General features: G+C 38.5%; 1 protein-coding gene across 1 annotated transcript in view; it reads right to left on the bottom strand.

Annotated features, from left to right (window-relative positions):
* Nucleotides 1–4,736: 4,736 nt before the first annotated feature.
* Nucleotides 4,737–14,127, bottom strand: part of C8H11orf58 (chromosome 8 C11orf58 homolog) — a 30,713-nt gene continuing 21,322 nt past the window's right edge. Inside the window, exons 3-5 of the mRNA XM_036859563.1 lie at nt 10,024–10,084; nt 7,950–8,059; nt 4,737–7,220 (exon numbers count right to left, since the gene is read on the bottom strand). Of these exons, the coding sequence (XP_036715458.1) occupies nt 6,990–7,220; nt 7,950–8,059; nt 10,024–10,084 (402 nt within the window). The 3' untranslated portion in view covers nt 4,737–6,989. The remainder of the gene's footprint in view (nt 7,221–7,949; nt 8,060–10,023; nt 10,085–14,127) is intronic.

The following is a 14,127-nucleotide window of genomic DNA, read 5'->3' as shown; positions in this document are numbered from 1 at the left end:
CTCTCTCTTTTCTCTTTCAGGGACTCCAATTATATGAATTCTAGCCCTTTTTACTCTCTTTTTCCGTTCCTGGGAAACAGTATATTATGCAAGAATCCATTACATCCATGTGAAAAGGATTTGACAAATCAACTAGCATTTCTCTTACTGAAATGCTTTTGCCACTAGAATTTCCCTGTACTAAGAAGCAGTGTCTGTCTCTGACATTAGCAGTGACAAAACCCACAAACCTTCATGGAATTGGGACATGGCCACCTTTTTTTTCAAGGACATAGGGCAAAAGACGTGGAGGATTTTCCTGGTTACAAGGTTAAATATTTAAGGTTATAGGCTGCATTATGCTAGTCCTCAGTGGCAAATTCTGAGTGACTGACGTACCCACATGCTCTTTGATAAAAACCTATTTGTGATATGCAGGGCTTTCTAACACATAGGCCCCAAGGCAGGAGCCCATCTTACCTGGGTCTAAAGGTAGGGTTTCTCAATCTCAACACTACTAATATTTTGGGCCAAATAATTCTTTGTTGTGAAGGTCTGTCCTGTGCATGGTAGCATACTTAGCAGCATACCTGGCCTCTACCCTGTACATATCAGTAGCACCTCCCAGTTGTGACAAGCAAAAATATCTCCAGATATTGCCAAATGTTCCCTGGTGGGGCAAAATCCCTCCTGGTTGACAACCATTGGTCTAAGGATGGTACTCCAGACGAGAAAGACCCACTTGAAACTTAATACCAATGGCCTGCTTTGTGAAAGAAAGCACATCACCGGTTTAACTAGAGACACAGGTGTGTGTTCCTTTGACTTTGGCTGTTGGGAAGCTCAAAGCTAAGTTTCGTATTTACTACATTAACTGTGAGCCTCAGTTTTCAGGACTGATCTTACTTCTAATATAACAATCTTTTAGGAAATGGCTTCACATAATTTGAAAAGACCGGCAGGTAGAGTGTCTCCATATGAAAAAGCCTTAGGAGGCAACATCTTGGTACTGGTAATGGCACAAGACGCACCATTTTCAGTAGTGCAAGTTAGGCTACTTGAGGCCAGCTTTGAGGGCAGGTTTTGGGAGTTGGGGAGAAGAGGGAAGGCATTGTTGGGTAACTGTGGGTGGCGTATCTTGTGGGGAGCATATGGGAGGTATTCCTTTGCTTTTTCTCAGGCCCGTAGTAATTGTGGAATGCGTTCTGAGAGTGGGGTAAGTAGCTGAAGTTCAGAAATCAAGGGAGTAGGGGTTCAAGGCATAGTAATTTGGGTATTAAAAGTTAATGTGTACTTCCAAGTTTGGAGACAGAAGAGTTAAGTCCTTTCTCTCTTCTCTTGAAAATCACCCAGAAGCAATAAGGAGAACGAGAAAAGGAAGTTCAGACTCCAGCTTCAACAAAACTAGGAGACATCTGAAACTCTCAACTCTAAAATGGGTGAAAGAGTTGAAAAAGTAGTAAATGTCAAAGGAGAGTACAGGGGGTATGCTTGCCTCTGCAGGATCTGAGAAACCTAGCTAGTGTCTTCTTTAAGGTGAGGCTATTTGTGGGACAGGTCTGTTAGAGCAGCAGGGAAGAGGGCCCCTGCGGTGTGAAAAGCCCTTTGGCATCTGATCTTCACTGGCAGGGCTACAATGGTTCACACACATAACTCTGGACCATGATAAATTTTTCTGCCAGCTTGACCTTTCCCCTACATGAAAACCCTGCAAACACCTGGGAAGAACTTCATTTAAAGACGAGTCATCTGTTTCCCCATCCAGGTAAACAGAAATTCCTTTCTTCCAGGAGCTCATTTCTGACTCCTCTCATATGTTACATCCAATCTAGAATCTAGTTCTCATTACTTCCACTATGACTACCCTAGTCCGAGCCCCTGTGCTCACCTAGAATCTTGCAATAATTTCACAGTTGTGCTCTCCATTTTCATAGTTGACTCCCTACAGCTGCCTAAGCTTTGTTAGATCATATCACTCTAATAAAAACTCCAATGTCTTCTCACTCTCCTTAGCATAAAATCCAAAGTTCATGTCACAACTCTAATGATCTTATTCCTGCTATCTCTTTGAACTCATCTCACAACCCTCTGTTGCCCCTAGCTTTATTATTCATTGCATCCCTTTACCTTGTTTTCTTAATATTTATCACAAATCATATATATTTGTTTATTGTCTCCCCTCTATCAGAATGTAAGCTTCATTAAAGGAGGGACTGATTTTGTTTACTGCTGTATTCCCAGTGGTTAGAACAGTGCCTGGCGCATAGTAGGTGCTGAGAAAATATTTGCAGTTGACCAAACAATAAAAAAGAACTGGCACAGGCTTTGGAGGAGGATATTAAAATAGAAAAGGATCAAGAAAAATACATGGCAGGTGAAGAGCACTCACCAGAAAAATGTTGCCTCAAGAGATCGTTGAAAACTATAATCAAAGATCTCATGACAACCTTAGTATCTTAACATCTCGATAAAGTGCCGACATCAGAAATACAAGAGGATATGAGGAAACAGAAGAAACATGAGCTGGCAGAATTCAAGGAAAAAAATTACATAATAATCATAAAAATGAATACAAAATTGGAATGATAGAGTATACAGTGCTCAATCACAATGAGAAAACATAAAAATAAAAATGACATGGAGATAGGAGATGTAACATGCACATAATTGGAGCTTCTAAAGGAGAAAATTTCTATTTTCTATTTTTATAGATCAAAGCACTGAGAAACCTTGCTCACATGAAGTCAGTAATAGATTTTAGAAACATCACTTAATCCTCTGAACTCTTGGAATTTAGGCCAAATATCATAGTGATCTTTCTTCAAATTGTATGTCTAAGGAATCAGCTGACAATTCAGTTCTCTACCAATTTTATTGAGGGCATGTAACTGGAAACTACTCAGTAAATGTAGTTTGACTTGCAAAAGGAGTCATTCAGACCGTAACATCAGCGTTTCAAATTGTCCCTTTGTTTGGAGGCTTTACTCCCTAGAATAAACACAGTGAGTTTTGGGATGGATGAGAGGTATTTCCTTTTTTCTAACGGGTGAAGGGTTACAGTGAAAGGAATAGTTTTCAGAGATCAATTTAGAACAAATACATATGAATGTACAGTGTCGGGAAATTGATTCTGTTGAACCCCTTCATGTATCCCAGGAGTGTATATTCATTTGAAGACTACTGGCTAACAATGCCAAGCACTGCTATCAGGTCAAGCAAGGAATGAATTAAAAAATATGGTTTAGGAAAATAAGAATTGTTGATTTGATAAAGTAGTTTTCAATACAGCTGTATTAAAGTTGGGTAGGGCTTCCCTGGTAGCGCAGTGGTTAAGAATCCACCTGCCATGCAGGGGACACGGGTTCGAGCCCTGGTCTGGGAAGATCCCACATGCTGCGGAGCAGCTAAGCCTGTGTGCCACAACTACTGAGCCTGCGCTCTAGAGCCCGCGAACCACAACTACTGAAGCCCGAGCGCCTAGAGCCCGTGCTCCACAACAAGAGGGGCCACCGCAATGAGAAGCATGTGCACCACAACGAAGAGTAGCCCCCGCTCGCCGCAACTAGAGAAAGCCCGCACACAGCAATGAAGACCCAACGCAGCCAAAAAAAAACAATAAAAAAAAAAAAGTTGGGTAGAAGCTATATTGGAGTGGATTGAGGGGGAAGGGGATGGTACTGAAGCAGACAGTAACAGAAATATTATTAAAACTGAATACTGAAAAATGGAGATAGGATTATAGCTAAAGCATATGGTATCTAGGAAAAATCTTTTTAAAAAGATGTGAAATACCTAGGGACTTGGGGAGAAATGTTGACAAAAAAAGGATCAACAGACTGAGAGGTTGAAGACTCCTAAAACAAGATAATCAAAAGTTCTAGGTTCACAAGATGATGCAAAGGGTTAACAGTAGTTGGCATTTACTGAGCTGTTTTTTATCAGTGTGCTAAATAAAGCTTTTTACCTGTTTCAACTAATTCTCACAATAATGATACAACGTGGTTGCTACTGATATTCTCATTTTACAGATGAGGAAAGGAGACTCAGATTTAGTTATGCCCAAGGTCACTGAGTTTATCACTAAGTTGGCAGAGCTGGGATGTCACCTAGAGCATTGAAGCACTTCTCCACAGGTGTCAATTTAGGTGGAAGTTCAGGGAATTTCTGCCTGATAAAATCTCTTTAATGTAAGCCAGAAAGCAAGGACATAAGAGTGAAGAAGAAAAGAGAGGGTCACAAGTTTGAGAACAGGGGTTTTCAACAGTTAATAACAGGAAAAGAGTTGATGAAACAGTAAGGATAACATGCAGTGTTGTTAATTAACACTTAGTAATATTGATTTGTACAGTTGGTGGCCTTTCACCAGAAATAATCCATAGGAAATTGGATACATGTAGGGCTGTATTTTCCAGAAAGGTTATGACACTGGGGAGGGTTATTTGGGATACTGAGAACAATGACACTGAATTGACATATCACTTAAAAATCTGGACAGGGCTTATGGAACTGGTGAAAACAGACAGATAATGACCTGATTTGAACTTGTGTAAAGGAATACAACTGTTATGGTCAGAGGTGAGGTTTCTACATTTGTGATTTCAGAGGTAAAGTTGTTTTGGGATATTAAAAGTAGCCAAGATGTGGCTGCTGTGGAGACAGAGTAATGGAACTAAAGCCCCGTAAGTGGCCACTGATGTCAACCAGGTAGTTGCAATTTATTTCCTCAAAATTTACTGAAAGAATATGACCTATCTTTCTGCTCTCAAACTGTTGTTTAATCAGAACAGCAATCACTTCAGACTTTCTTCTGTACCTGCAATTCATCCGGATTTAAAAAATTAGATCTGAGAAGAGGATTTTTACCTATTAATACACAAAATTGGAATCTGTGTTCCTGAAAACCTTTACAATAGAAAGATCACTGGATCACTGGTATAGTCAAGCACTTGGGAGAAGTGTATTTCAGGTAAGAAATTATCAATAGTAGGAAAAAGTTGCCACTCAACTTTCCCCTCAATAGCATGTTTCACTGCACCAAAAAAAATTGTGTTTTCCCTTCTGGTACTTCAGTAGGGATAACAAAATGCCATGGCATCTCTCTTCCTTTAATCCACCCACCACACACACACAATTTGATAAGGAAAAACAAAAACAAAAACCAACCCAATGTTCATGCTTAAAAGACAGCCATGATATTTAATGTGGTGCTGGGACACTAGGCCACATGGACCAACAGACCTAAATTTATTCCAACCCTGAATTTTGTTAATGTCCAATAATATATGAATTGGAATGAGAATTTCTCTCTCTGAAGATGAAGAAAAAAGGTCTTCCAGTGTAGTTATTTTAGAAGGAGGCTCTTCTATTTACATATAAGAACCAAGACTTATAAATAACCAAGCATATTTAAATAAATTGATGAAAATACCTTTTAAAACATAATACTGGTCTCTCCCTCTTCCATTCTTAAACATATATCAGTCTTCACTTTCTACTTAAATTAGTTGTAATAAGCAACCCTACAGACTAGCTATTTGACAATCAGTGGCCAAACTGAAATTTGAACAAAGCCAAACTTGTTTAAACCAGATACTATTTGTTAAATGTTACACATTCTGCTAGCCACTGACTCAGTATTTTACTATATAGTGTAGCACCTATTATAAAACAATGTGAGAAATAAGAAAAAATGAAATGTTGGGGGTCTGATATATGAAAAAAATTTCAGGATGGATTGCATAATCCAGAAATCACTTGTTCTATTTGCTACATTCCTCGAACATTCTAAATTTCAAAATGACACAGGAATTAAAAAAAAAAAAAATCCAACACATTAAACATATACTTAAGTATCTAGATGTGTAACAGTTCAGCAAACAAAAAGGTTTAACTCAAAGTCTTTGAACATGTCAATTAAACATTAAGATTTTGAACCCAATTACTCAAAGATCATTGACTAGCCCATAATGCAGTTTGTGTTAATCTGCTGTACAAATTAACCACATAATAACAGTCAGATCTTACTCCAACAGAAGTGGCGATAAAATCATATAGCAATACTCCTTTTTGTAATTAGATAATCAGGATAACAGCACTGGGATAAAATGAAGAGAATTTCTTGTTTCAGCTTCTTGTTCAATAAGCCTATTCCTCATTTTCAGACAATGAGGATAAAGGTATCACAACCACATATGAGAAACTGCTTTCTCTTTATTTAGGTGTTAGGAAGAAAATTAACTTTGGTCACATATTACCTTAAAAAAAAAAAATCCAGTTTTACATATTCCTAAATAGATAGGACCAAATGATCAGAGAAAAAATTTCTTCTGTAAAAATTGGCCAATTTTATCAAAACTCTAACATACAGTGTCATTCAAATTATGTAAAGACTGCTTGCGATCATAACACTCCAAATATATGACAACTGCAACTCCATCCTAACCGGTGTGAAAAGTATTTGCTCTCATGTTGCTTTGGTCCAAAAGAGTAGAGCTGATTCAGTAAGAGTAAACTAAGTACCTAATCTTTTGCCAGCATTAATTTAGATTGTTACTGGCAGCAGAAATATCCATGAATAGTTCTACTATAAGAGAGTATAATAAAAGAATATTTTTATGGACACATCACAGTACCAGATAAACTTGTATAAGAGAGAAACATGAAGGAACAAAAAAAGATAAACAGCTACCACACAAAAAATACTGTTTCCCCCATAACTGTATTTGAAGGGGTAAAAAGGTAGTATTAGAAGTTTGATGATGCTAACATGAAAGGAAGTTGAGTATTGTATTTATTTCTTATTTTATACAACTCTTACTGTTTACAAAAATGGTTATAGTCATGCCCATAAAAGTGTAACCCATGGCATCTGAAAGCAAACACTCTTTGTAATTATTTAAAAGGGCCTTTTTAAAAATTATAATACAAAGGTCTGTGCTCTATAAGCAGTCCTCCACTGTGCATTATAACAATAAGGCTTACTTTTAATACAAAGACTAAGTGTTTGGGAGTTATGAGCCACTAGATTTAACAAACATCATCTTATAGTTGCTTTTTGCATCTTTTTTGTTTTTGGGATCCTCCACTTCATCAGGGTGCTCAGTAGCTTGGAGTTCTTCAGCAGATTCTTCTTTCTCTGACTCTGAATCACTTTCAGAGTCATCTGGACTTTCAGGATCAGGTGAATCATCATCATCATCATCATCTCCAGCCACATCACCTTCTCCATCATGATCATCTACCTAAAAACATCAATCAACAGCTATTAAAATACATTATCCAGTACAAAAACTGGAAAAGACCCTAAAATTTTTGTCTCACTCCCTAGCCATTACATTAAGTTTAAGATCAGAGGCTGCCTAGGGAAGAAATGAGGACTTGGGCACCTCCATGTGTTTTATACACTGGGACCTGAGTAGGATTTTGGTTTAAGAAAGGGCTCTGAAGACCACACACCTTCTCCCCTCCCCCCTAGTTTGAAAATAATATATTATTATCTTCCTGATGGAAACATTATTTTAAGTAAATAAGGCAAGTTAACCACTGATCCATGGGAATATTTAAAGTTATCAATGTTTTGCATATTACATTACTTTGGAGTAATGGACCAATAGTTATTATATGTAAAGAGATGACGTAGGAAACAACCAAGAAAACTCTCCTGAACCGGTATTTACATGAAATATTTCATGTACCTTGTATGTTGTTCATGCCTACTTAAGATGTGCCCTAATGATTATCTAAGCAGAATTTACATTAAGCTAGTATCAGAAAACATATTTCTAAAACTCTCAAAAATATCTATTCTCATTATCTACAAAGACCTAGTTTGGCATGTAAAAATATTTTAAGTAACTGCATAAAGAAAGCTTTCTACATAGGATTCTTGATTGCTAGAGTAATTTAACACAAATAAATGATAATCAAATTGGAAATTATCTTCCCACTTAATGAAAATACGTAATTACTACCTCACTGAAGCCAAGTCCACAATGTCGTCGATATCTTCCTGATAATTTACTGTCCAAACTTTGTTGATATTGAGACTCCAGTTCTTCATTAATTTTCTTGTCTTCTTCCCCTGTATGTCCAGTGTACTTTGATTATGTTTCAGTCAAATTAATAAAAATATTTGATTACACAAAAAGCCCACAATACAGATGCTATTATATTCAGGGCTGATTTCTCTAACTGTGACTAATTTTACAGTGAATTTTGTGGATGGGTTTATAAACCATAGGTAGTTACCCAATAGATAAAATAATTGAAGGATGTATTTATGATTACTTCTTTAGTAACCAACCCCCTGAAGCACAAGTTGTTTATTAAAGATGAAAAACTTAATTTTTCCCATGTAATAATTCAAACCAGATACAGGAATCTCAGAACTGCTTAAGTTTACATATTATAAATATTAATTACTAAGAACTTTGGGCATGATGTTTTAATTTATTTATAGTCTGATAATGGTTCTCCTGAAGGTTTCCTCCTAGTCATGTAGAAAAAATCCTCCAACAAACAAAAGCTTCTGTCTTTCAACAGAAATAATGAAAAGGCACACAATTCTGTTCAGAGAATGGCTAAATAAAATGACCTTGGAATGGCTTCCCTTTATGCCTTTCTTTGCATATCAGTTTACTGCACCAACATAAACTTATTTGTAATTTTACCATGCAACATTTGATATATAAATTATTTTTAACATATATTCTGTTATATGTTATGAAGCAGAATACTAAACAACCACCTATATATAAACTTACCACCCAAGAAGTATAACATTACCAATACCACTGAAGCTTTCTGTACATGACATTTTAATTTGTAAATACAAGAAGAATTTCATATTTTAAAAGAATGAATGCAACAGTTAAATATATTTCTATTCTGCCAAAGCTCAGGGACTCTTTTGCCTTTTGTAGAAGTGCAAATCAATTTGAAATAACTGTTCAACACCGGAAATATAAAACGCATACTAATTTCTAAAATGTGCTACATATTCTAGGTCAGTATAAAGTTAATTTAAATGATATAATTAAAGGTTTTCTTAAATATATCTAGGTCAGGGCTTCCCTGGTGGCGCAGTGGTTGAGAATCTGCCTGCCAATGCAGGGGACACAGGTTCGAGCCCTGGTCTGGGAGGATCCCACATGCCGCGGAGCAACTGGGCCCATGAGCCACAATTACTGAGCCTGCGCGTCTGGAGCCTGTGCTCCGCAAGAAGAGAGGCCGCGATAGTGAGAGGCCCGCGCACCGCGATGAAGAGTGGCCCCCGCTTGCCACAACTAGAGAAAGCCCTCGCACAGAAACGAAGACCCAACACAGCCATAAATAAATAAAAATTTTTAAAAAAACCAAAAAAAACAAAACAAAACAAAAAAAACAACTTTCTTTCCTTAAAAAAAAAAAAAAAAAAATCTAGGTCATTATGCCCTGTTATTAATAATGTCTAAGATTAAGGCCAACTTTAAATGGGATAAAACTTTACTTTTCAGCAGACTGAATTCAAATCCAAATTCTAATTCATTTTCAGTTTTTATTTTTAAAGTTTTTTCCCCAAAATTAAAAGAAAAATTAATTTCTTCAGGCTTTCCAATGAGTTTATACTCTTCAAAGATTTCAGAGCAAAACTCAGTGAATAAACTAAAAACCAGTATAATATGCCAACTATAACTGTATATTAAATAATTTACAAAATACATGTAAACTCTAGATACTACAGTTGGCAAGATGAGGCATAAAACCTCACTACAATTAAAATACTACATGTTGTGAGTTAGTAAAAATGAAGACAGAAACTGGTCAGTTTCTTGGTTAGAATATCATATTGATGTATATATACTCTCAAATCTTTTATGACAGTATATACTAACTGTTACATGATATATGTAACATGTTTACATATACTACATATATTTCTAATATTTATTAGTCATTAGAACTAATCAACAATTATAAACGGAAGCTAGAATATCCCAAAATATGTACAAATATTTCATATTCCAAATTTAGCACCTCCACTTTAATTATATTTTACTTTCTTACCTGTTCGGAAGTGAGATGTGGATTTGTGATCTCCTATAACAAGACGACCAGTATGTTCTTTCTGTAAGAAGGCAGGAAATTTATTAGACTTTGAGACCACTAATTCAACATAATTATTAAGTGTTTACTATGTGCCTGACAATATTCCAGGCTTATGGGATACAGTGAAGAAAAAGAACTAAATTAAGATCCCTGTCTTTATGGAACTTACATTCTTGCATGGATAGGGATGGGGAGGGGACACAAAATCAGTAAGTAAATTATAGTATGTCTGAAGGCAGTGTAATTACAATAAACCAAGCAGAGGAAGGGGATAGAAAGCATGTAGAGTTCAAGCTGGAATTTTAAATGGGATAAATAGCTAGAAAAGTGGATCAATCTAAACATTTTCTTTCCTAAAATGCCAGTTAAATGAGTTGCTTTAATTTTTCCACCTTCTCTTTCTGATGTCTCAGGCATATATCATGGAAAGAAAGCAAATGAGATTATTTAACTGAATAAAAATAATAGATTTATAATGAACAAAGTGATCGAAATTTAAAATATAAAACATAAAAATAACCATTACTATTTAACAACATACCACAATCAAATAGCTAGCTCATTACTTTTGACTACAATAAACACCCACTTTCAAACTATCAAAAAGCACAGAACTTAAAACAATGTAGTTCTATAAAACATAAAAATAAATCTCACTCAAAGTTACCAACTAATCAGCTTACATAATTACTCTCAATTTATCAGTTCCAATCCACTTTTCATGGTTCATATTTAGTTTTGAAACCGAGCAGGAGCCTGTGGGGCTCCTGGGCATGGAAGCCTTTCCGTGTCCCCAGTTTCTTGTTTATAGGGAACAGACTCCAGCCTCCATGACACTCCCTGAGTTCCAAAGGGCAGATTCGAACTATTGCTAAACAGGGAAGGGAGGTGATGCAGAGACAAGGGAGGAGCAGTCAAGAAACAACAGTGTAGCCTTTGGATAGGGTCCTGGTTCTGCCTGAAGGGAAACACATAACAATGAGTTCCTTACAGAATGAAAACCCCCAACAAATGTAAGATGTTAGCATTCTTTATTCCAGATTAAAGGAACCAGAGAAGCTCTTCAAGAGACCATCTGAGGCCAGATTAAAGGAGTCACAGAAACTCATCAGACCACCTGAAGCCAGGCCCTGCACACACCCTGATCCTTATCAGCAACCCTGCCTTTGAACCACTGCTATAAAACTCCTCACCAAATCCCTCCAGGTTGGGACACACAGTTTTGAGAGGCACTGAGTCTGCTGTGTCCCCTGCTTGCCTGGCAGAGCAATAAAAGCTGTTCTCTTCTACTTCACCCAAAACTCTGTCTCCGAGATTCAATTCCATACTGGTGCACAGAGGCCGAGTTTTCGGCATCAATTTCACAAGGTAAAGAAATAAATTGTTTGGGAGACTGGCCAAGATGGCAGAGTAGAAAGATCTTGAGCTCACCTCCTCTCACGAGCACACGAAAATCACAACTATCTGCAGAACAGCTATCGACGAAAAAGACTGGGAACCACCAGAAAAGATCTTCTACAACTAAAGACATAAAGAAGGAACCACAACAACCTGGATATAATCAAATTCCATACCCCTTGGGGTGGGTGATCCACAAACTGGAGAATAACTACACTGCAGAGGTTCTCCTACAGGAGTGAGAGTTCTGAGTCCGACATCAGGCTCCCCAGCCCAGGGGTCTGGTACCAGGAAGATGAGCCCCCAGAGCATTTGGCTTTGAAGGCCAGTGGGGCTTAACTGCAGGAGCTCCACAGGACTGGGGGAAATACACTTCACTCTTCGAGGGAGCACAAACAAAATCTCACATGCACCCGGACACAGGGTAAAAGCAGTAATTTGATGGGCACCTGGGCCAGACCTACCTCCTAGTCTTGGAGAGTCTCCTGGAGACGCAGGGTGGTGGGGGGACTGTGGCTCACCCTAGGGACACAGACACTGATGGCAGAATACTGGGGAACACTGTTGGTGGCTGACATCTTGGCTCATTAGTTCCAAGACCTTATCCCACCCAACAGTCTGTAGGTGCTAGGGCTGGCACGCCTCAGGCTAAACAACTAACTGGGCAGGAACACTGCCCCACCCCTCAGCAGACAGGCTGCCCAGAGACTTACTGAGCCCACAGCCACCTCAAGATATGCCCCCTAGACATGGCCCTGCCCATGAGAGGACTAAGACCCAGCTCCACCCACTAGTGGGCAGACACTAGCCCCTCCCTCCAGGAAGCCTGCACAAGCCTCTAGAGCAGCCTCACCACCCAGGGGGCAGACACCAGATGCAAGAAAAATATGATTCCCGCAGACTAAGGACCAAGTCTGCCCACAGCAGGCCAGACTGTACCCGCTAGCAGGCCAACGCAACCTTCAGGACACCCTGGACCCCATAACCAACTGTGTCAAGAACCACCTCCTAACCCCAAATCTTATATGTGCTCTGGGATCCAGGGGCCCTGCAGCCAGACTCCAGGAACCAGCTCTGACTGCCCACTTGTCCCCAGAATCTGGCTTAACCTGCAAATGGGTGGGCAACAGCCCCAGAGTCTTCATGAACCTGGCTCTGACCACCCAGCCAGCACTAGCCTTGGGGCCCCCTAGGGTTCTGCAAGCAGCCACTTCATGACCAGGGCCTGCTAAACAGCAGCCAGCAGCATCCGCACAAGGCAGGGCCTGGCAACCAACCAGACTAGGGGCCAACCAAGCCCACCAGATCACCCACATAGTCAGGCCACCACAACAGAAGGACCCACACAGCCCTCTTAGGAGGAGACTCTAGAGCATATAGCTTGGGTGGCGAGAAGGGAGTGCACTGCTGGGATGCACAGGACACATCCTAGAGGGCCACTTCTCCAAAGTCAAGAAATGTAACTAACCTACCACATACATAAAAATACAAATAACAACTTAGACAAAATGATGTGGCAGAGGAATATGTTCCAGATGAAGGAACAAGATAAAACCCCAGAAGAACTAACTGGAGATTGGCAATCTACCTGAGAAAGAGTTCAGAATAATGATTGTAAAGATGACCAAAGAATCTGGGAGGAGAATGGATGCCAGAGCAAGAAGTTAGAAGTTTTTAACAAAGAGTTAGAAAATTTAAAGAACAACCAAACAGAGATGAAAAATACAAGAACTGAAATGAAAAATACACCGGAAGGAATAAATAGCAGACTGAGTGATACAGAAGAATGGATCAGTGACCTGGAAGACAGAGTACTGGAAATCACTGCCACTGAACAGGAAAAAGAAAAAAGAATGAAAAGAAATGAGGACAGTTTCAAAGGCCTCTGGGACAACATCAAGCACACTAATGTTAGCATTAAAGAGGTCCCAGAAAGAGAAAACAGAAAGAAAAAGCCTGAGAAAATATTTGAAGAGATAATAGCTGAAATATTCCTTAACCTGGGAAAGGAAACAGTCACTCAAGTCCAGGAAGTGCAAAGAATCAAGGAACACACCAAGACACATTGTAATCAAGATGACAAAAATTAAAGATAAAAGAGAGAATATTAAAAGCAGCAAGGGAAAAGCAATAAATAACATACAAGGGAATTCCATGAGGCTATCAGCTGATGTTTCAACAGAAACTGCAGACCAGAAAGGAGTGCCACGATATATTTAAAGTGATGAAACGGAAAAACATACAAGCAAGAATACTCTACCTAGCAGAGCTCCTGTTCAGATTTGATGGAGAAATCAAAACTTTTACAGACAAATAAAAGCTAAAAGAATTCAGCACCACCAAGCTAACTTTAGAACAAATGCTAAAGGAACTTATCTAGGTGAAAAAGAAAAGGCCACAACTAGAAACAAGAAAATTAAGAAATGAAAAAGCTCACAGGTAAAGGCAAACATAAAGGTAGGAAATAATCCACATGCAAACTAGTAGGGAGGTTGAAAGACAAAAGTAGAAAAATTATCTGTATCTACAATAAGCAGTTAAGGGATACACAAAGCAATTAGATATAAAATATGATATCAAAAACAGTAATTGTGAGGGGAGGAGAGTACAAACGCAGGATTTAAAAAATGCATTTGTAATTAAGAGAGCAGCAACATAAAACAA

Source organism: Balaenoptera musculus, chromosome 8 (assembly GCF_009873245.2).
Source record: "Balaenoptera musculus isolate JJ_BM4_2016_0621 chromosome 8, mBalMus1.pri.v3, whole genome shotgun sequence".
Taxonomy (NCBI): Eukaryota; Metazoa; Chordata; class Mammalia; order Artiodactyla; family Balaenopteridae; genus Balaenoptera; species Balaenoptera musculus.
This window is presented reverse-complemented; position numbering and strand designations above follow the sequence as displayed.